We start from the raw sequence: 24,182 nt of genomic DNA on the forward strand, positions 1-24,182 counted from the left end.
CCGAGGCAGCACACGGATGAAGAGGAAGCTTTGTGATTCACTTGGATGCTCTTCTTCTCTCTATTTTGCTTTGAATGGCCCTTTTGTGCTTATGGGAGATTTCTCTTATAATCTTTTGAAATCTCTTTCCTAAATGTTCTTTCCTACTTCCATAACTTCTCCCCTAGCTCTCCTCTTGTTTTTATAGCTTTTGATGGCGTGGAAACAAGAATATAGCCGTTAGAGATAAAAATAGAGCCGTTGGACACAGTCTGCACTTCCTGACAATATTACCGTTGGGATCGGAGTCGACTCGCGCGATCAGGAGTCGACTCGTCTGTTGCAGGAGTCGACTCGTGCTTTACTGGAGACGACTCGGCCACTGTTCCAAATTTGAATTATTGTGCATCCTTGACTGGGAGTCGACTCGACTTAACCCGGAGTCGACTCGCCAACATCTGGAGCTGACTTGGCATTTTCGGAGTCGGCTCATCCCATGAATTCAGAGGACATACTTTCTGATTTTCTTCCTCGAGTCGACTCGGATTCTTTTGGAGTCGACTCGGCTCTCAGAGCCCGAAAACTGATCCTCTGTATTTTGGGGTCGCGCTGCCTTGGAGTCGACTCGAACTGTCTTGGAGTCGACTCGCATCTCAGAGACGAAAATACCGTCTTCTGTCTTTGGGGTTGCGCTGCCTCGGAGTCGACTCGGATTTTGTGGGAGTCGACTCGGCTCTCAGACACAGCAGATTGGTCTTCTGTCTTCTTTGGGGTCGCGGTGTCTAGGAGTCGACTCGCGTATTGCGGGAGTCGACTCGAATCTGAGAGTCAGTAAATTGGTCTTCTGTCTTTTTCCTTGTATTCCTCTGAGAGTCGACTCTCACTTTCTTTGGAGTCGACTTGCCAACCATCGGAGTCGACTCGCGTTCCACTGGAGTCGACTCGAATCTCAGACCCGAAAACTGCTCTCAGACTTTTCTGCCTGTGACTCCTAGGAGTCGACTCATACTACCCTGGAGTCGACTCGGTGAACATCGGAGTCGACTCGCGCTCTTCAGGAGTCGACTCGTTGACAGGTTCTGAGATGAATCTTTCTGTCCGGCTGTCTGTTGCTCCTTGGAGTCGACTCGGAACTGTAGGAGTCGACTCGAGTGCCTTTCCTTTGAATTTTTCTTAAAACTTGCTCTTCTAAATTGAAGCCTTTGAACTTGAATCTTGGGCCAATGAGGTGTGGCTTTCTTCTAACTTTTCTTGAGAGCTTTGGAGGCCTTCTTGAATTCTTCCAACTTGCTATGTTCCTTGCAAAATAAATAATCTTTCTTCTTGCAACACAAACATTAGTATTTATACTTCAAGGTTTTGTGATCATCAAAATCAATCTTTAAATCAATCTTTGGGTCATCAAGTCCCTCATAGAGAGGCGTGAGGCACTCATTGCTCGGCACGCGGCTCCGTTTATGTTAGTGCCACACGGCTTCTGGAGTCAGGTGATGGCAGCCAGATATGGTCGGGAGGCCTCAGCAGTAGCACGGACCGGTCGTCGAGTCTCCTTCATGTGGCGCGAGATCGGGAGGTACCTGCCATCAGTTGCGGCACATACCAGGTGGTTGATCGGCGATGGCCGGAGTATTGATGTGACCAGTGATTCGTGGGTGGACACCCTTCCCCTGAGTTGCTGGCCGACCATGGTTGATACAGAGGCAGTGGAGGGGCTACGGGTGTGCGATCTCCTAGTACCAGGAGGGGCAGAGTGGGACGAGGCCAGATTACGGCTGTTCTTCTGGGTACACCTAGCTGCGAGGATTCGGTCCCTCCCGCTACCAGGATGTGGGGGGCCGGATGTCAGAGTATGGGGCACCTCGAGCCGGGCCGGTGTTAGACTGGGAGACCTCTCCCGCGCCATTCAGCCAGAGCACGAGCCGGGGTCAGATTGCGCTTGGATCTGGAGGTCCGGCCTCCACCCGAGGGCAGCTCTCTTTTTGTGGAAGGTGTTCTGGGACCGCCTTCCAACGAGAGCAGTGCTGAGCAGGCGTGGCTGGGGGATCCCTGCGGAGTGAGGGACGTGCGGAGCTGAGGAGTCAGTGGACCACGTGCTCTTCCAGTGTACTTGGGCGAGGTCGACATGGCAGTGGACAGGGATCCCGCAGGGGGCCCGAAGTGCGCGGATACAGTTCCTTAGGGTGACGCGGCAGTGGCTAGCTAGTCAGCAGACTCATGAGGAGGGCATCAGAGCGACTTGCACAGCCCTTCAGATCTGGCTGGCAAGGAATGCTCGTACTCTCGGCAAGCGCAGGGTGTCACCGAGGTTTGCAGCAGAGCTTGCTCGAGCACAGGCCGCGGAGATCAGCCATATCCCTTCCTTAGACAGACCTTTGACAGCTCGGGACACCTGGGGTTCCCCCTTGCTCCGGCAGCTCCTCAGATGGTGTTTTTCACCTGGGAGCCCCCACCCCCGAGCTTCCTCAAGGTCAACTTTGATGGGTCTGTGCTGGATGGCGGCACACGAGGCGGTGCAGGTTTTGTCATACGGGACCCGCACTCCAGGGTCGTGGCCGCAGGCGGCTGCCAGTTGTTCGTTACATCAGTCCCGGGAGCAGAGCTGCGCGCAGCCTGGGCGGGTCTTCGACATGCACGGGCGATGATGCGGACCAGCTCGATTATTTTGGAGGGCGACTCAGCCACTGTCATTGGATGGATTCAGAAGGGGTTGAGGGGTGAGAGCTTAGACCACCCCTTGATCCGCGATATAGTCAGGATGATGAGAGATAGGGGGGCCATCCAGACCAAGCATGTATTTCGAGAAGCCAATGGGGCGGCTGATTGGGTGGCCGCCTATGCGGCCCACCACTCGGGTTACGCCCTTTGGTCGGAGGAGGGGGAGCTGCCACTGGCACTCCGCGAGATATTGTATTTTGATCTTATTGGGTGTATTCATACATGCACTGTATGAAGCACCCGCTTCAGCGAAAAAAAAAAAAAAAAAAAAGGAGCACGCCACCAAAAGCAGAGAGATTTTTTTTTTTTTACCAAAAAAAAAGGAATGGTGGGGCCTAAGTATTTTGACTTTTTAAAGTGGCTCTGATGGGTGGGCGGGATGCAAATTCTAGAAACATCCCATCTTTGTAGTATATTATACGGCACTTTTCTTGACGAACTTGCTGGCCAATTTTCCCGAAAAAAGATAAAAATACAAGTGAAGAAACCTTGGAATATTGAGAAGAAAACATATTGTGGGGTGATATACTGAAGATTTGATGAAACCTTGTTACAGAGGACCAACTAATCCTTTTTTTTTTTTTCGACCGGCCCACTCCAAAACTACTATTAGGTATTTATGAATATAGATCTGGCTCGACCTATAACCCTATGATTTTACTGTTTGTTATAGTATAATTTATGAATCTCGTAGAACTTTCAGCCTAATTATCTAAATAGATTCTAAACTGAAATCTTTTTCATAGTATTTTACACGAAAAGTACTCTATAAATCATCCCTCCCATATCCACCTTATATTTATTTCTTCTACAAATCTTTTGTTGTCTATATCCTACTCTACCTCCTCATTATTTCATCATGTAATCAATTATGTGAATCCTTTTCTATTTTAAGGGCCTCTATCTTCAAGTCCAATGCTATTTCCACCAAATTAGATATTACCCTCTCTCAGAGAAAAAAATGTTTTGGTCCGAGATTTGAATACCAAGAGTGCTTGTAACTACGATACACATCCAAAAAATGCATAAAATCTGCGTATTTCTATCTTCACGAGCGTTAGCCAGTATACATTCACAATTTTCAATGCACGCTTATAGAACTATGTGCATGCTTTTAACATGGGGTGACAAATACATTAAGGTTTTAGATTGATAGATACTCTGCAAGTAATCGATACACATTTTTGCTTCACATGGTGCATAGCTTCTACTGTTCAGCATGCACATTTTGTTCGCGGATGCAAAATTTTTAAAATGGATGCATAGGTGCCCCTAAGTGTATGTAAATATTTTGTTCAAGATACCAAATCAAAGAGACTAAAAAGCATAATGTAATAATACAAATATTTACTCATGCGGGGCGCGACACCAAGAAGCTCAATGTTTGGGCTGTAGGCCCGTATTCCTATGCCAAAAGCATTTTCTAATTGAGAGATACTAAAATGCTCAAGTCAGGTGAAATTACATGGGAGGGAGGGCAAAGTGCTTTTCTTGAGCTTATACAAAGCCACCATTTACAAATTCTTACAACATGCAAATAAAGTCATACATTCTGAAAGCTAATGTCCAAATTAAGAAACGGATCTATTCTTATGGATCATATGCGTAGTATATACTGTGATAAAAGATTCCGATTTGTTTGCAATGTGACACAACTTTAATTTTATTGGCTGTACTTTTGCTAGAGTTTTGTAGCAATCGTTAAAAAAAATATATATCGTATTGCATGGTATGGGAGACTTCCCATACGGATATCCATATAGAAGTTTATATGCGTCATCTAACGTCGATGGATGGTGGCGGACGCGCGTCGAGCGAACTTGGTTTAGAAAATTTAACGGCAGATCTGAAGATTTCAACCGAAATTCCTTATCAGCATCTTTGCTGGCCCATATGGAATCCAGAATCATGAATCTCAGCCGTTCATAGGGGAAACGAACGGCGCCCCGACGACCGACCGTGGGCCGCGGTCGGCGAACCTAACTTTTGGACGGCTGTGATCCGCTCTTCTCCCCGATCTGCGACGTGGAATTGAAATGGGCGGACGAAGGGTACCTTCCGCCATTGCCGTTGCCTTTCCGCATCTTGTTCTCCTCAGCCGCCGCAAGAGACTTCAAACACCCGGGAAAGCTCCTCTAGGGCATCTCAGCTTCCATTCCCTCGGTTTTAGGTCTCTCTCGCCCCCTCTCCCTCTCCAAAGACTACAAGGTCTACCTGCTTGTCTTGTCCCAACTTGGGCTTAGAATCAGAAAGGTTGCTGTCTTGATTAAATTCGAAATTTTTGATTCATATATGCTTCATTTTTCCTTGATTTTGATTTCTTTTCTTCTTTCCTCCTTCTGCTTGGGTGTGTGATTGAGTTTATTGAGCTATTTTGTTCTGTGGTGATTATTCGGATTGAGCGAAGGATATGTTTGGTGCATAGTTTTTGAGCATGGTAACTACATTTTTTTTCCTTGCAATTTTCTTTATCCTTCGGTTAGCGCCTTAGCGGGCATATATTTCAGAAAAGTTTGCTATTTTTAATAAATTTTGAAATGTTTGATTTATATATGTTTCTTTTTCCCTTGGTTTTGGTTTTACTTCCTTCTTTCCTCCCTCCGTTTGGTGTATAATTGAGTTTATTTTCTTTTTCTTTTGTTTTTTTTTCGGATTGAGTGAATGATATGTTTGATGTATATTTTTGGAATGGTCTATCTTGTAAGTGGCATGCTTTTTTTTTTTGTAGTGTTCTTTATCTTCAGTTAGCAAGCATGAGAATCAAATTTTTTTGTTGTTTTTGCTTTTATGGTAATCACTCCACTTTATGCTTCTTCATGAGCTAATAATGCACAATGTGCTTGCAGAGTAAAGTGGTTTGAGGATTTTTCTTTCAATGGCGCTGAGGTTTGAGGTATGGAACAGTTTCTTGTTAAATTATTTTTGGAGTTATTATCACTCATATTGTTTTTATGATGAAATGAACCATCTGTGCCATCTGTGCCATGAGGTTTTTCTTATCGAGATGCATAGTATCTGAGTGGATTTGTTATTCTTTGGGTTGAAATGGCAGGTTATCTATGACTTTTTTATGGATAACCTAAAATTAAATTTCTTACAGATATTAGTGTAAGTTGTATATTTTGATTGTGAGAATCTTTTCTTTACAATTTGCTATCATATTAGTGTGGAACCTGCATAAGGAGCAGCAATTTTTGCCTTTTGTTCTTAAGGGGTGTGTGTTTTCTGAGACTCTCAAAAGATAGAAATATTGTTGAATTTAACTGCATGCAGTTAGACTAGAATATGCCCAGGTAGATGCTACGTGTTTTGAAGGAAGAAAAGGATTGAATTCTCATATTTCTTTAGGCTCGGTTTGGTTGACAAGAAAGTGAAAGAAAGGAATGACAAATCAGCTGTAGAAAAGAAAAGAAAAGAAAATTGAGCATTTTCTCATGTCTGGTTAAACTAAAAATTGTAAATTGTTGAGAAAGTGGTTAAAATATATGCGATCAAGTTATCTTAAGCCACTTGCATATGTTTTATTCTCCCAAAATCACTAGCGAATTGGGCTTCTTCGAGAAATTTTTTGCCTTATATTTTCTTTTTGACTTTCTAGTCCTGATTTTTTCTTAACCACCAAACAATAGAAAAGAATATTCTTCCCTAACAAACTTTCTTTTCTTTCACTTTCTTCACAACCAACTAGAGCTTCAAACTTTCTCTACATATGCTTTAGCAGCAATTTATGGGCCTAAGTTATCTTAAGCCATTTGCCTACATTTTATTGTCTCTCAAATCCGCTAGCCCTTGAAGAAGAAAAATGTTAGGCTTGTCAAAGAAAATTTTTAGCCCCATATTTTCTCTTTGATTTTCTCTTCCTTAATTTTTTTTACCGGAAAACAATAGAAAAGAAGGTTCTTCCATGATAAATCTTCTTTTCTTCACTTTCTTTGTAACCAAAAAGACTCTTAAACTTTCTCTATATGCTTTGGCAGCTTCATATTATCTATTTTAATGTAAACAAGAGTTCTGCTCACAAGTTTTGCCTTATTCTGTACATTTGTTTTTACTTATTTGATACTGGATCTTTAAGTTATCATCTGTACTTCCAGGTGGTAGGGAGATTCAATCGTGCCCGTGCAGCTCAATTAACACTTCCTCACTTTGTTTGCCAAACACCACTTTTTATGCCTGTGGGGACTCAAGGTTATGATCTTCAAACACTCTTTTTTTTAATAATTGTATAAGATTGCAGTTCCTAAGGACTTTCTTGGGAAAGCAGTGCTTGCTGACATTGAGAATTGAGTAGAGTGGGACCCATCGATTGGTCCTTTTGTGGGTCCTTCATGCCTCAAAACAAGAATTTTGTGTTCATCAAACAATTGGCAATTGAATGAGAGATTCAACTATGAATTGAACAAAATAAAAGCTTACAACTAAGAACAACATAAGATTAACTACTGCAAACAATGGACTTCTTGAATAGACTAAAATATTGCAAAGAAACAAATAACTGGGACTCTAATCATGTAGTCTAGTCCAACATAAAAATATAAAAGAGCCTAAGAATCCTCTTTTTTTTTTTTGAAGTCATCAAGCGGTGAAGTGTTTGTATGAATATGAAGCCACTGATAGTTTCTTTGAACTTGAGTAATGAAGAGTCCCGATAGTTATCTGCATCCATGACATCCTTTGGTAGTGGGTTCCCATGAATAACTTCCCTTGGTAGCAGTGGCAGTGCAAGTTTGATCGACAGACAAATCACAATATGATATAAGTATCTTTGCTGTTCCCAATATGGTGTAGTTGAAAATATTATCAAATGACTCATTATGTTTTGTAACTTATTCGATATTACCCATTTTCCTTATTTATTACATGATGATATGTTGGAATTGATTTTTTGTTTAGGTTTATTATGATAGGTACTATAAAGGGTCTGACTAATAACCAGCTGGAAGATATTGGTTGCCAGATAATACTTGGCAATACATACCATCTTGCTCTTCGTCCTGGTGCTGATCTGATTGATGACTTAGGTGGTCTGCACAAATTTATGAATTGGAAAAGAGCATTGCTTACTGACTCGGGTGGTTTTCAAATGGTTGGCACTTCTTTGGCTATTTTCTAATGCTACTGTATATCTTTTGCTACAGCAGTTCTATTCTTGTTTCCATTTTTCCATTTGTTTGAGTTTCTTTTAGTTGAACTTCTTATCTTGCTTTGAATACATATATTTTAATATATCCTTTTCAACTCCTTATATCCTTTTTTGACTATTCACCTCCTCCAACATAAATTATTGTTTACCACATGCAAAGCTTATGCTTTTTAAAATTTCCAAACTGGTTATAAACTTACCTTTGAGCAACTTATAATGTCTGTTCCTTAAAAATCTCTTACTTTTTGTGCCTACCTTTGTGCTTCTAGAAAATTAATGGAAGACATGTGTAATGGAAGCAAAAAAAACCCTGAAGAGAAAACAATGTTGTGTCCAAAGCTTGGTGCTAGGATGTTAGTTAATCAACTAATATTTTATATATCTATATCTCTATCTTTATGGCATCTTATTCCCTTATCTTGATTGAGAAATTGACATGGTATATAAGAGTCATGCATAAAAGAAAGTACCTTAAGAGGTGAGGTCAGTTCAAATTTTATTGTTAACTCGAGGAAAATACATGTGTGAAGTATATCAAAACTTGATTGATGCATAAAAACTTAATTTGCGTAAGACGGACATAATATAAAAATATCACTTTCTTTTTGATGGTAAAAGTTCCATAATCTTAGAAATTATGCATTCTGGGTATGAACTTCTAATGTGGAGCTAAGCTCACTTGGAAGACCAATATCTGCATCCTAATTTAGAATGTACACATGAACCATGTTAGTTGCTTTATTGGCAAGCCAATCAACAACTTGGTTCACCTGGTTGAAAGCTTGCTAAGAAACTGAAGTCATCTCATGTTTTCATTACCATGAAGCTACCATTCATGATGCTAACCAAGACAAGAGAGTTGATTTCCAAGTTTGGTCTTCGGTGGCAAAGGTCCATTTGTTCCATCAATATTAATCCTTTGAGAACAACATTAATTTTGTCTTCAAGTTGATTAACTGCTTTTTATGATCAGTTGAAGAGTGATTTTTGCTTGTGAAAAATGTATTAATGAAGGATATTGTGTGAAGAAAGCTCTAATAATGGTGATCTTATATTTGAAAATCGAGGCACTTTATGACCCTTTCTTTTGGTTGGAGGGGGGAGCCTAAACATGGAGCTATAGTTTTGAAGGTTTAATTTATAATGAAAATGAGTAGAAATATTATTAAGGCAGTTATTATTTTTAGACTTTAATTATTGAGTCATCATGTTCTGATTATAGGTCTAAAAGCACTTAATCAAAACCCAGTTTCATCCAAATCAACCTTTTCAGCTCAATTATACTTGCAGCATACTTTTTAGATGACAATTCAAGATTAAACTCATAAATCTTCATGTGAAAGTTACTGTTTGCTGCTGAATCATATTACATAATAGGTTCAAGTTGTTTCCTAAATATTGACAAAATGCTGACATTTGTGCACAAAATGCTGACATTTGTGTTTAAGATACTACTTGAATCCTGGAAAAGCATATAACCATTGTACAAGTATAGGTATATCTTATACATACCCACATTAAGTAAATATGAGTCTGGACTGCTGGCTAGACATTAAGCAGTTATTATAGATACATCTTTATTCGACCCTTCAATCAACTTTGAATTTGTTGGACTTTAGTAAAGTTAGAATTGAGACCGATCTTGTAAGCCACCTTGATGCAATGGTCATCAAAGACCAGTTGCTAATAAACAATGGTGGTTGCAAATAATCTGCCACTGAAGTACCCAAAGCAAGATTTTGAGTGACGGAGGGCTCCTATTTCTTAAAGATATGTCAAAGGTCAATTTGGGCCCTCATTACTACGAGAACTTTTTGAGTGGATTATCCCTTAAGGTGTGGACCAAGGTTTGCCTTCTCAGTACTGTACCCCATACCAGTACCTTTCCATTACATTGCCGGTATGCTCTATATGGGGGCTGGTTCGGCATACCGAGTATTGGTACGCCCTTTGTACCGCATATCAGTTCGATATCGGTATCGTACGGTACATCAATACACATTGATACTGACCAACACTGTAGACTTTGGTGTAGACAGCTGAGGTTGGAAGGTTAAGGGCAACGTACAAGTTTTAGGATAGTCTATTTTGTATTTGAATCCCATCCTTTTGGATTTTTACCGTTCACGACATTGTTCATGCTACTCTATCACAAATAGGGCCCTGGCATCGATAATAGCTGATTTCTTTTCTTGCTTGTTGTCCTAGTTGGAATGTAACATACAAAGGACAATAGACGAATCAGTTGCTAGGTTATTTAAAGGGAATTTGGCTTTCTAGGGTTTGGGGTCTTCATAGGACTTGAAGATGCTTAAAGCAGAGACTATACCAAGCCTCAAATGAACCCTAAGACATGCCACCTTGGTGATTATGTGCTGGGTTGCTGAGAAGAGGTAAAAGAAAACCAAGGGCGAGATTTGGTCTGTCTTTGATCTATGTGCTATCTTCTTGTTGTCATCTGTTAACTTCTTTCATCTAATTGCATCCATATTTTGCTGTGATATATATAGCTTTGCTACTACCATTTTCAGTATTTATTTGCTGATCTTGTTGAAGAATATATTTGAGTTGCAGTTGTTATTAAAGATTTTGCAGAAAACATCCCTAGAGACCTGACCATCACTTACATACCAACTATTTGGTATCTCCAGATCTCTTGTCAATGCAAGATTTCTTGGACCAACCTTTCATAATATCCCACAATCAAAATTTTGGACCCATGTGATCATTATATTCAAAAAATGCATGTTTCTTCTTTCTTCTCCTTTAACAAGTCAATCAGATCATCTCTTCATTAAAACCATTCCTCTAACCATTGAGATTTCCCCGTGCATACGGTCATTTTTAATGGTCATCCAACATACCTAGATCACAATAAACGGTACAAACATTCTTTTATACCTGTTGGGAGGGTATAAAAGGCTTACATGATTGAAGAAATTTTTTATATTCTTTTTATTGCTTTACCTATGTATGGGCAAGGCAACAGATGTTGTCTCAATATTTTCAGGATGTCAATTTTTTTTTATAGATTAATTGTTTGAGCCAGCTTATGCAATGATTCTCAAAAAATTAATTGGATGAGGACCCTATCCATCAAAGTAGTAGCTTTATTTTTTAACTGGAACTCAGTGAAAGTCTTTGCTAATCCAATCCCTTGTTATGTTGAATGACAATGTTTAGTTTTTACTCTTTGAAGCTGACTATTCAGGGGAAATTTTTAATTACTTTTTCTTCCTCTTCATCTTCCTTTCCTTTCCTCCCTTGTTCCCTCATCTCTTTTCTCTATAGACGGAAGATTCTACATAATCCATTCATGTATGTCTATGTTACCTAGACCCTTCAGTTTACCTGAAAGTACTCCCACTGGACACCTAGAAATGGGGTATGATGGATCTGCAAGAAAAAAAATTTTGGAAGTTAGGCTGATAGGCATATAATTAAACTGGAAATATTTTATGCTTTACACATCTTAAGTTTAAAACAACTAGAAACAAACTTGTTACACTGCATAAGAAATTCCAAGTTTCTAGATAGCTTAAGCTAGCTTACTGGGATTTTGTTGTTCAACTTTGAACTTTATTCAGCTTGTATATATGCCATTAATCACCTCAAATAGTAACTTATATTGCATTTGCTTTTGCAGGTTTCCTTGTTGCATTTAGCTGACATCACTGAGAAAGGTGTGACATTTCAGGTAATTCTGGAAAGCTCTTTTAGTACTTAATCTATCAACTTTGTTTTCTCAGAAACACCTTTCCAGAGAATGAATTCGTTTTCCAGTCATGAACAAATTAATGTCAGATAAATTTCACTACATTGTGCCACCCATGGAAAATGTAGACTTAATTGACCTTTCCTTTTTTATGTTGTTTTGAAATTTTATATCAATAAATTTAGTTAAATATCTAATGAAAATAGATATTTCAAAAAGAAAGGAAGCTAATATATGTTTTGAAATCTCAATGCTGAAGTTGAACAAGATTCTTTATACATTGCAATAGCATAGAATGTCCATCTTCATTGTCTTGAGAAAGAATAATTTAGTGATCGTGTTATCATCATAATCTTCAGCACTATAATCACTTTTAATATAATTATTCATCCCGTTGAACAGTTTTGCATTCCTCTTTGAAGTAACAAGGTCTCCTGTCATGGTTCTGTTCTAGAATCATTTATGATCTGGGACTCGTAAGCTTTCTTTAGCAATCTCCTATCAAAGAGAATTCAAGTTTCTGTTACATATTGTAGTTGTTTTGATGATTTTCCTTTCTGGTTCTTTTGTGCTCATATATGATCTGAAATTTCCCTCCATGACAGTCTCCTGTTGATGGGAAACCCATGCTCCTAACACCTGAAGAGTCAATCCAGATTCAAGTAGGTATATTTTTGCATGATACTGTTATTTGCTTGATATTGGAGGTCTTGAAAGCTGCAGAAATATTACTATATGCCTTCTTTCATCTATTTCTCTTCAGTGATGATCCTATCTAGTTAGAGATTGGTTTTCCCATATTGTAGTTACAATGCAGTACTATATAAAGAGGAGCATATGCTAGCTGCTTATGAAAATTTGAAATGGAGGGCTCTTCTACATAGTTTTACTCTAAAACAAAACCTTCATCTAAACTTGGTAACTTTTATTTTGAAGTGTAATGTCTCACAGTCACAACCTTTATTCTGTCAAGATGGTGGCAAATGTGTAGGCATATATATGATGCTTCCCTTGTCTATGTGAATTCAAAAATAAGGTGTAGGTAAAATTGGATTAAGTGGGCAAGTTGCATTAGTAATAAATGATATCAAAACTTGATTGCTAGAGGCAGTGGAAGGCTTCAGTTTGCAATTGCTTCAGGAAATGTGGCTAGTATCATGCACTTGTAGGAGTAGATATGATTTCCTGACTTCAAATATAGTGCATGACAGAATATCACGACCCACATTTCTCACTACAATCAGATAAGCAAGTGTACTCATTGTGCTTTGACAAGCATTGATATTGAATTCTTAAAAAAATTGGTTGGCCTTTTGTTTCCATTATATGATTTGGGCAATTCTTTGGTGGGCAATGTACTGGTATGCCACTGACTATTTAAGAATTAAGATAACTGTTTCTGCCAACCAAGTACAAATTCTCCACCCTTATAGTAAATTATTTATAAGCTTATGTCCATCTCACATCAAAGAAACTTGTTCTCCATGAAAAACATTGGCGAAAAGCATAGATAGTTTATATTTATTTTATGATTATTCTATCGAAATATATTATCATCATCTAGCCTCCCACAGGAATATGGACCATGTCTCAGTCCCTGTGTGGCTGATTATCCTTTCGGACCAGCTACTGATCATCGCATTGGTAAGAGATAATCCCATACCTTGGAGACTATGTATCCCTACCATTAAAGTGTCAATAATTGATACAGATACACATCGACCTCCCAACTTTGGGAAATTATTTTTGTCATATGTCCAACGATCATCCTAATAGAGCAGTTTCAACCAGATATTCTCATAGGTGAATTAGTCAATGTGGAATAATACACCCAGTTATTTATGTGGATTGTTATTTCCAGAGATAGAAAGCATGGTCTACCATCTCATGGCCATCATCCACAAAACTGAACTACCTAAAATAAGCCCTCACAGTGACTGTTTTTGAGACTGAGATCATACTCTTAGTTTCCTGTGATTTGAGTAGTCACTTGTTTTTTTCTTTAATGTATGCTAAGGATCATAGTTGTCAGACTCTGAATTACCAAACACATGCTTGGTTAGAAAATAAACCATCTCATATAATGCTTGAATGTTGATGCTGGAAATTGAATGTGTTTAGTTGCAAGAAGAGAGAGTGCTTCAAATAATCCTACCTGGTTATTATAAAGTATGAATTCTTCATCGCATTTCTTTTTCAATTATATGCCTCTATACAGATACAAGATAACCATTTATATTCCTTACTATAACCAAGGAATCAAAACTTGGTTGTGCTAGCTCCATACCAGCTGGGCGCACCGTACCAGCCTTAAGCCAATACCATAAGGGCTGGTATGCCCTGAGAATGGCCAAGTCAAGCCTAATTGCTTGTCTTTGGACATATCAGATCAAAAATGGCCTTCTGACATGGAATTGAGCAGTATTGCTAGTACCGCTACCACTTGGATGGCCTTCAAAGTTTTTATTTTCTCTTCATAATTGGAAGGTAGAAACTGCTAGGAAAAGAGCAGGCTACTAAACAGCAAACAAGCTTTTGACATTTGAGCTTAATTACATGAATATCATTTAAATGAATTTTTGTAGTGTGGGTAAAATTGTAATTCCTTACTAGGATAGCTAACTTGGTTGTTCCCTGGGTACCAAGTAGCCATCCACAAATGCAGCTAGGGTTCTTACAAGCCTTGGTTTAAAGATAATTTCAAATCTAAAACCTGTGGTCAGGAAGTTTGGCTTGTTTGTGACTAATTTAAGTTTCAGGCTTGATTGAGTTACACAAGCACTTGGGATCCATTGCCAATCCTAACTAGACATTGTTTAAAGAAAATCTATCTTTTTATTTTTATTCGTCTATTCTCACCTTTCACAAGGGTTGTATATTTATATATTTTGTAAACTACTTTTGCAGAATAAGATTGGAGCTGATATTATCATGGCCCTTGATGATGTTGTGAAGACCACCACTACAGGTCCACGAGTTGAGGAGGCTATGTACCGAACTCTTCGTTGGATAGACAGATGTATAGCTGGTATAATCATTTATGAAATTGATGCCATAGATGGAGTTAATTAATTTGTTTCAATGTTCATGCTTTTCTTTTTGCTTATTATGACTTTGATGTTGTTGCTTCTTTTTAGTATTTCTATTCTACTTATGCAATTTTTTGTTAGATGGAAGACTTTCATAGTTTTTTTCCTTCTTTCCATGAGTTCTGGCATGTTTGTTTCATTGAGAGGGAATGGGAGTTTTGCATGCGTTATGTTATATTGTACAATAGGAGCCTAATCTGAATTTTTAGCAAATGCATGCATTTGAAAAGTTATATATCTTTTGGTGGAAATTATTTGGAAATATTTCTAGGTTTGGGCCTGGAGATGACCTCATCTTCTTCTAGGATGGTTGTCAGCAAGATATGCCATCTTGGTACCGTGCCCCATATTGATGCCACCGTGTCACTATGTCGATATGCTCGGTACAGAGGCCAGTTTAGCGTATCGAGTATCGGTACACTCTCTGTACCATATACTGATACCAAATCGGTATGATGCGATACATTCTGTAATGCCCAATTCGGCACCATGACATACCATGGTTGTCAACATGGATTGTGATAAGTCTTCAAAAGTTGCATCCAGAGAGTAAAACTTATTCAAGTACAATGTTTGGAGTGGTCCCATAAATGAAAGTTTGTGAATTCTTGTTTTATATTCAGGGCTTCAGGCACAATTGTGCATCATTGTTAAGCACCTAGTTTCTTTGAAGGTGGTTGGTGGCACTGCATTGAACTGTCCTTAACCACTCATTTTGTGACATGCTATTTGTACTGAGGAGAAAAGAGTAGGGAAATAAAGGGGGGCAATGCATGAGACATATGAAGGGTATTTAAAGGATGGATTTGTATATATGAGCCAATTTGCTATCAATTTTTTTTTTTTTTTTTTTTTTTTTTTGCACCGGTGGGGGGGGGGGGGGGTGTTGTTTCCATATACCCCTTTGATACTCCCAACATCATGCTCTCTTAACATTCATGCAGGATTGTACGTGTGCATAGATAGTTCGATGCTTCAACAACCTTGGATGCAGGAAATTCCTAAAAGCTGGAGTATATTGAGGTGCTTACTGAAATATCAATAGTTTTATAAAGGTGGTTATGTCTTAGTGAGGAGGATGTGCTTATGGGAGGCATTTGCAAAAAACAAGAAGTTGATCAACCTAACAGAAGAGAGGAAGTGAAAATGATTATGGGCCTTATATAGTTAGTCACCTAAAGTAGTGGCCTAAAATCAGAAACCATTTGCTATTTCCAAATAAATATGTAGCATATAGTCAAATTGTTGAAGATATAGAATGCCACAGAAGTATGATAGCCTTTGGAAGCTAAGTTATTTCTTTTCCATTGTTTGAACGAGAATGTGGATCCTTAATTGGAAATTTTTGTTTGAAGGATTGCAAACCTTATTTATCAATAAAAAGTTGCTTGTCTTTCAATAGAATTTGTTGGAAAGGAACAAATGGAAAAAGGAATGGATACATAAATTGGTGAATATTTGAATCTTGGAGGGTGTGCTAAAACTTGGTAATTTTTTCTTTTTCTTTATGGAAAAAGAATGTGGATCTTCAGTTACGGAATATTAGTTTGAACAAGTATAGTTCTTGTGATGCAAGGTTTTATCTCTTGATCCCAGACAATTTCGATGGGGAACCATATTGGAACGATACCATCCCGACACTAGGGATTGATTCCGGTCCTAATGATTCACGAGGATGCCATTTTTTAAGCTTTTTAGATTTCTTTATTTTTTGATTTTGTTTATTTTTCTAATGACTGTTTAGAGGTTTCTAAGGCTGGTTTGTCATAATTTAGGATTAGAGGAGGTTTTTGATTCTATGATTGGGTTTATGGTTCAAGTATCGATAAAATACAAATTTGCTATTGGCTTTGTAATGCCCTTGGTATGAGCACTTTCTTCCTCAGGGTCTCTCCTCAAGCCTTTAGCTTGGAGACTAAGACCAAACTGCAAACAGTAAACTCTTCAAAACATCCCATTATCTTAGAGTATGACATAAGCAAATGCTGAAAGAACTCTAAAAAACCATTAAAAACAACACACAAGGGAAAAAAGAAGGCACCCTGATGAATTGCTGTGATGCCAGGACATCCTAAGTATTAGGATAGTTGGGTATTGGTCGTCTTGGTGCATCCTAGGAGGTACAGACCCAGACAACCTTGTTTTTCATGTACCATAGTCCCAGGCCCATCCCAAGGCCTGATAACTCATTGGTCTGATCCGGGGTAGCTGGGACAGCCATTCACCAGTATGATTCAGGTTTCCCAGTATGGACAAGCCCATTTTAGTTGAAACTGATATATGGCCAATTCCCTCTGGTCTCTAATATCTCCACTTTTTTCATTTATCACATTGGCTGGGCTTCACTCTCCCATTCTACTCAAAAAAAAGTCACCTAATCTATTGTTAATAGAAACAAAGAAAAATGTTTACATAGTACCTCTACTTCAATATACATTTCATCAGCGCAAGATATTTCACATTTTACATGCAATCATTGTTTTCTAATCCTTTCTTCATTATCCTTTGTATAAGATCTTCTCAATGCATATTATCATGTATAGTTTGCCAAATGTATTCATTTTTCTTGATAAACTAGATTTTTGACCAAGAATATGATATTAAGTTATTAACTAAATGTTAAGGATGTTTTAATCATTCAAGGTAAATCTCTCATCTAGTTTTAAAATGGTGTTTCTTGGTGCTTGTCTGGCTATATTGAAGGGCAGCTCATCAGAAACCTGATGTGCAGAATTTATTTGGAATTGTTCAAGGAGGATTAGATCCAGTTCTCAGGTGAATATTTATTGATCATGATGTTATATTATGTCTTGAAAACTTTGGAAATTTTAGTAGCAAGATGCATATAGTATCCTTAGATATTGAAGCTTATAATGTCATGACTAATTAACCCTTATTTCCAGAGATATATGTGCGAGGGGCTTGGTCGAACGGAATTTAGCTGGGTATGTCGATAACCTCCCATATTCCATTGCTTCCTGCCTATTATAATCTATGGAAATTTTCTTTGAAATTCTTTAGCAAATTAGTTGAAGTGTTATGAGAGAAAAAATAGTTTTGTGGTGTTTTATATCTTATGGTATTTTAGTCTAATGTACTGATGGTATTGGAGTTGTCGGGCATTATTACATTAGTAATTAGAACTTCATTTTCATATTTACTCTGTAATTTGAGCTAGTTGCTCATTTACATAGGAGTGAATTTGACTTGATCACCTTTTCTTCCATCTATAACTAATTTATGTTGCTGATTCAATGAATTATCAGTAATTCTTTTATCTTATAAGCAAGATCTAGGTGTGCTGGTCCATGCCAAATTGGCACATCATGTCAGGTCAATACCAACAACCAACCTTAGGTCAGTATTGGATACCAAGCATGCCAACCTGTATCGACCCATGCTGGTTTGTATGGTCTCAATACCAAGCCAAAAGTCTTTTCTTTGTCCTTGATAAGCTTTGGCATGGCATGGCATGGCATGTGCCATGCTAGCCGCTAGCCAGCATGCCTATGCTAGCAGAATTTCATTTTTTTGCCTATAGGTCCTTTATCTGTTCTTTAGGAGATTTGGGATTGAAGGAGGGGAAGTCGAACTTGGTAGATAATGCTTCATTGACCTTCTAATATTGAGTATCTCAACATTAGTTAGAGATAAGGATGAGGCTGCTTCACTACTTTTATGAGATAAAATATTGCTTATTGCCTCTAATACATGTTATCACAAGTTAGACAGACATAAACCTCAAATGTAACTAAAAATACTTGGATCATCAACTATCACACAGCTGATACTTTCAGAGATACTTGTAACATTCATCCTACTAACAAGGAGTCCATCTCTATTTTTACTTGAAAACTCTATGTCAGATCTCTTGTGCCTTAGTCATGTCATTGTCCCATTTGTCAGTGCCTTTTGCTTCTTCTGTTCAAGTGGTTCCAGATGTTGCATTTTTGATACTCTATAGCATGATTATCCATCTCTTTTCTTTTCACAAGCATCTCAGATAGAAAATCTTGTCTTTATCTACACTACCTAGGTTAGGATGGTTATGGAGGCTGCCTGTACAAAGTTCAACAAAAAGAGCTGACATGGGGTTGAGAGTTGGTTGTGGAAAGTATCGAAACTCCTGTGCTCATGCTTTGATTAGTTAAGCCAAACATCTTTATTCTATAACACTCGAATGCTATTTCTTTTTTAAGAAGAAAATCTATAGACAACAGCAATCCACCACTTTATATTATTCATGGAGACTCATCTCCATGAGGGCAACGTTTTCGCTAGGGTTTTGAATTTTCCACTCCTACTCTTCTGAATCCATTTATCATTTTATCAAGAGTTAAAATGCAGATCTTGCAAATTATCTTCTTTTCTGCTTAGATGCTTTACTTTTTACCAAAAAAATATTTTTTTGACAATCAAGGAGCTGATTTGTTTAACTTGCTTTTATGACAGCTATGCTATAGGTGGTCTTTTAGGAGGTGAAGATAAAGACTCTTTCTGGCGTGTTGTTGCCCAGTGCGCTGCTGCACTTCCTGAAAATAAACCACGCTATGTGATGGTGCAAATTTTGTATACACATCATATTTTTATTTTTTATTATTTATTTATATTGGAGCTTTTTTTTTCTTCTTTATATAAATGCACATACTTTGCAGGGTGTTGGCTATCCGCTTGATATCGTAGTTTGCAGTGCTTTGGGTGCAGACATGTATGACTGTGTTTATCCTACACGTACTGCACGCTTTGGTACAGCACTAGTACCTGAGGTAGGCATGCATATAACTCTTTTATCATCAAATATGATTTGCTTCATCAAGATCCTAATGAAATACTATAAAAATAGCAAGCAATGGATTTTGGTATATTCTTATGTAAGATTTGTTTGATAAGTATCATCACTTAAAACGTGGGTCCACTTGAATTCAAAACCGATCGGCAAAAACTTTGCATCTGGGGAATGTTTTTCGGGCAAAAGTTTAGGAAAAAGTCTGCCAACTTTTGGCGCTTTTTTTTCCCTGTTGCACTTTTAGGGCAGTGATGGCATATTTCCCTCAATGAAGTTAATGCTAATGAAACTAGAAAAGAGCACTGGGACATTTTTCTACATTTTTAATAACAAATGACATGTTGTTTAAATCTGCAAACTAGGCCTTACCACAATGGTTGTACCCCTTGGCTTAGCAACCAAAGCTTCTAGGTTTGAGTCCTTGGTGCATCTCCAAGAATTTGGGCCTGGGTAATTGTAGTGCAGGTGGGCTTCCCAACTTTTCTCTCAAAAAAAAAATGCTTAAATCTCTGGCTGGAGCATTTTTTTTCTCTTCCATATACGTGCAAAATATGTATAAAACAACATACATATGCTTAAATATATAAGGAGAAGTTGAGCTGCCATACTTCCAGTAGGAATTGAGCCCCACACCAGCTGCAACAGGATACATCAATTTCAATAACAAGACAAATGGTCTGGTCGAATTTCTGTGTACCCACTGCATATTGAGCTGTATTTGTTTTAAGACTGCGCAGCTTAATGGTCAACAATGTGGGTTTCAATATATATGGCCCACTATGCATTTTGGAGCCACCACTTTAGTAGGTAAAAGGTCTAAAACATTTGATTTTTGCTTTCTAGATATTTTAAATTATTTTTCTGGGGGATGAGAAGATATTTTAGATTCTGTAGATCATGAGTAGATTTCACACAAATGGATGTCAGTCTATTTTGCCTAGTAAGACTTTGTTGTTAATATAACGAGATGCCTGCTGGCTGCTGCTCAACTTGATGTTCTCAGGCAGATTTAATCAGATATATACAGATATTTACCCGTTAAATCTGGTGGTCAATTCTAGAATTTAAGAATAACAAATTAAAGAAAAGTGGGTTGCATAACTATTTTATGTTACTTTTCCTTTCACAGCTCTCAATTATTTTTAGAATTTTCCTCGTTTGGCCTCATGTGTCTGGGCAACTTATACAAGCAGACAGTCCTACGGTCCAACCATTGGTCCTTGGAAGTTAGTTGGCTAAAATGAAGAAAAACCTACTTCTGCAGCAATCTAAATTCATTCGACCAAGAATCAGCCCACCAAGATTCCTGTAGATTCAAAAAGAGTCTAGATGATGAGGGAGGAGGGTTAGTTATAATAATAGCTAATTGCATATTTGCATTCATCATTGAGAAACAGGTTTTTAGCCGTTAGCCAAAGATCATAGGCACATCTTGGCTTCCAAATGATTATCTGCAAATTAAGTTTTTTCAGCAAAAAGCTCACACCATTTAAATAGGGTTGACATCATTTTGAAAGCGATAAATTATGCACTCAGACATTGGTGGGTTCAATATTTTTCACTAATTGGCCCCATATTGATGTAGGATTTCTAGCTTAGTTCAAGATACCCTTTCATGTTGAGTTTATTGGTGATGCAAATGTTTTGGTAGAATCCATATCACTCCTTGTGACTGCAAAATGTGACTGCCTCTTTAGTTCTAGCACTGGTCCTAGAAGCTGAAGTTACATTTTGTACATCTAAATGCAAGTTTCATCAATTTCATTTCTGATAGTTGTTTTTCAAGTTCTATCAATGATTTCTGAGGCTAGCTGGAGCCCCTTTTATGCCTCAATCTTATGAGGGGGGTCTGGTTGTTCACTTGTGATAATGAATTTTGTTATCTCCCAATTAGGGAGTTCTGAAGCTGAAACACAAAGTGATGGCCAGTGATGAACGTCCTATTGATCCCACATGTTCATGTATGGTAAGCCTTTATCTAATCTAACTTGTTAAAAATAGCATGTTGGCTTACCTTAATATTGGCTATCGTATGTCATATAATCTTCTCTGCAGGTTTGTAAAAATTACACTCGAGCTTACATACATTGCCTTGTCACAAAAGATGCTATGGGTTCCCAACTTCTGTCATATCATAATTTATCATACATGATGAGGGTAAAGTTGCAACTCATCTTGATACACATATTCTGGACTTCAGTCATCATAATTTTTAGCTTCCAATATTCTTTTGCAGCTTAGCAGGGACCTTCACATGTCAATAGTTGAGGGATGCTTCCCACAGTATGTTCCCTGCGTGCTTGCTTTATTTTACCTAAACTGTAATTGTCCATACCGATGACTGATTTTCTTTGTTTCATGATCTGATTTTGTGTTGTAGGTTCGTGCAAGGATTTTTACGAGCACAGGTTTGCTTTTGGCCACATCTGAGTATTTCCTGGGAAGTATCTCACTTCATTATTACTCAAAAAATAGATATGTGATCAAATTGATGTGTCCTCCTTTTCTAATGTATCAGTCATGTCTAAAATACTTAGAAATTGTTATTGTGTCCCCCCCCCCCTCCCGACCACCACCACAAAAAAAAAGGACCCATTCACCCACGGAGACTGTTTAGTGTTGCGAGGGAAACTCGGTCCATATTTTGCTTTATTAAATAGTTTGTTCTCTGAATTTTGCTTCTTAAAATCATTCTAAAGTTGATTTCTATCATTGTGAACTTTGAGGTTTGTGAAACTTATTCAGATTACTCGTGATTTCATATGAATGATAAGGCAATAGCCCATCCACAAAATCTAGTAGTAGTGCCAAATTTCATGATTCTTGTTTTTATTTATCCTTTTTTCTTGATTAGCTTTTAAATGATTGATATTGGGAATTTCTTACAGTTCCCCAAGGGTGATGTCCCAAAGTGGGTTTGCAATGCCATGGAGGTTGCTGGCATCGACATCTCTGCCTGCTGTGTGCTCCACCCATCATCCCAAAATTAGATGCAAGTATTCTGATACAAGACCAACCATTTAACAGCTTAGCAATTCCTCAATCTAGAGAAGATCTAAAAGGCAATTCTTTCATGGATACGTAGATGGCAGCATATATTTGTTCCTAATATGCTGCTTGAGTAGGAATACCCTTTTTTTGTCCTTTTTTTTTGGATTGTTCTGTTGATTATCAGCTACTCATACCAAGTGGCATTATATTTTTTTTGTTGAAGCAAAGGACTATAAGTGAGACGCAATTTGGGAAAGAAACTTGCATTGCATGTCTAGTTCTTCAGTTTTGTTTCTTTCTGTCGCAATTTTGGTGCTTTGGAATTGCTTGCAATTTCTTCCATGCTGACCCCGCCTTAAGCTCAAGGATGAGATGGTTGAATGCCCAGAAGACATCAAGTTGTCTAGAAGTAAATAGCTTAGAACATAGCCATGCACCCTTATGCAGACATGCCGCTGGCTACTTGCTGATTTCTTTTTCCTTCACAGCTCCTTTTTTGGTTTCTGTAATTATACTGTCAATCTTAAGAGTTCCCACAGAGCTATGTTTAACCACATTTACGTGCTTTTAAAGTCTGTATTTTTTCCTTTTTTATGGAAAACCATGTGCAAATTTCATTCTTTATTACTTTAGGACTGTAGCAGATCATGCCTTTCTTCTTCTTTTTTTTTTTATTTCAAAATTTGAAAATGTTTTCTCGAAAGTGCTTGGTTGTTGACAAGAAGATTCAAATTTGGGGGAAAAAGTTAGAAGATAAACAAAGAGTGAAGAACATTAACTTGAAAATTTTGACTAAGTAGAATTCTAACCTCATGGTTTCAGGGATTTTTATGAAATTTTACCGCACAACCAAACACCTAATGCGACAAATTTTGACTGATAAATAAATTATAAAGCCATGTAAAATTTTAGAACATCATGTAATACTTGGACATTCAGATGTATCCTTGAGTATCTTGCAGCTTAGCTTTTTGTCATGAAGCTCATTTAATAAGATAGTTGTTACACATCCACTGCGTAGGAAATTGTACAGAATATTGGTTGACCACCATAAAATAGTATGGCCAATATTTATCTTCAAGTTTTGCTGCTTGCACGAAAGGACCTTGTATTTGTTGGTGGTTGCGTCTTCGTAATCTGTAACTATAGATGTGCCCCATTTTAGCTCTCTGTCTCGGAGTTTACAAGGGAACCCAGCCTGCCACGCACGAACCATAGCCTTTAAGCCCAATATAGTTTGCAGGGTTGTTGGTCATCAGCTTCATTGTCCTGGCACCTAGATCACATAATATCTGCGAAAAACGAATTTAATTCAGAAAATTTAAACTGACAGCAATTGGAAACAAATCATGCATTCTATATCCACGGCCGCGACGTCATCGCCCCGGCACAGTAGTCCGCATAGAATCTATGTGGAGGCAGCCACAGCAAGCATATAATATTTTATGCGGACGGATCCGCATATAATATTTTATGCAGACATGTACGCATGTTCAGCATGTAGTATGCGGAATCAGTCCGCATAAATCGTATATGCGGAAACGGTTGCATAGTTCAAAATAGTGATTATGCGGAAACAGTACGCATAATTATTATATGCGGGGAGAGCCGCATATAATAGTTTATGCGGTCATATTTCCCATATACCATTTCCGCATATTCGATTTATGCGTACCATGTCCGCATAATAACTTTGTAGAACTATGCGACTTTTCCGCATGTAATATTGATGCGGGCTGTTTCCGCATATTAGACTTATGCGGT

The 24,182-nt window shown here is 38.1% G+C and overlaps 1 protein-coding gene across 6 annotated transcripts; it reads left to right on the forward strand.

Moving 5' to 3' along the window:
- The first annotated feature begins 4,687 nt into the window (after positions 1-4,687).
- LOC103707981 (queuine tRNA-ribosyltransferase catalytic subunit 1-like) lies at positions 4,688-22,703 on the forward strand. 6 transcript variants are annotated; one of them, XM_039134220.1, is made up of 16 exons: positions 4,688-4,902; positions 5,541-5,587; positions 6,789-6,882; positions 7,602-7,780; positions 11,484-11,534; positions 12,158-12,214; positions 14,460-14,580; positions 17,350-17,416; positions 17,545-17,586; positions 19,094-19,199; positions 19,297-19,407; positions 21,322-21,393; positions 21,483-21,584; positions 21,664-21,710; positions 21,808-21,835; positions 22,316-22,703. In XM_039134220.1, the coding sequence occupies exons 2-16, from the start codon at positions 5,570-5,572 to the stop codon at positions 22,415-22,417; spliced, it is 1,197 nt and encodes a 398-aa protein (XP_038990148.1). In that variant the 5' UTR covers positions 4,688-4,902; positions 5,541-5,569; the 3' UTR covers positions 22,418-22,703. The 6 variants fall into 6 exon arrangements, with proteins under 6 accessions (XP_038990148.1, XP_038990147.1, XP_038990145.1 ...); XM_039134219.1 differs by having other exon boundaries at positions 4,690-4,864; XM_039134217.1 differs by having other exon boundaries at positions 4,692-4,947.
- The last annotated feature ends 1,479 nt before the right edge of the window (positions 22,704-24,182 follow it).

The sequence above is a fragment of the Phoenix dactylifera genome, chromosome 15, assembly GCF_009389715.1.
Source record: "Phoenix dactylifera cultivar Barhee BC4 chromosome 15, palm_55x_up_171113_PBpolish2nd_filt_p, whole genome shotgun sequence".
In the NCBI taxonomy this organism is placed as follows: domain Eukaryota; kingdom Viridiplantae; phylum Streptophyta; class Magnoliopsida; order Arecales; family Arecaceae; genus Phoenix; species Phoenix dactylifera.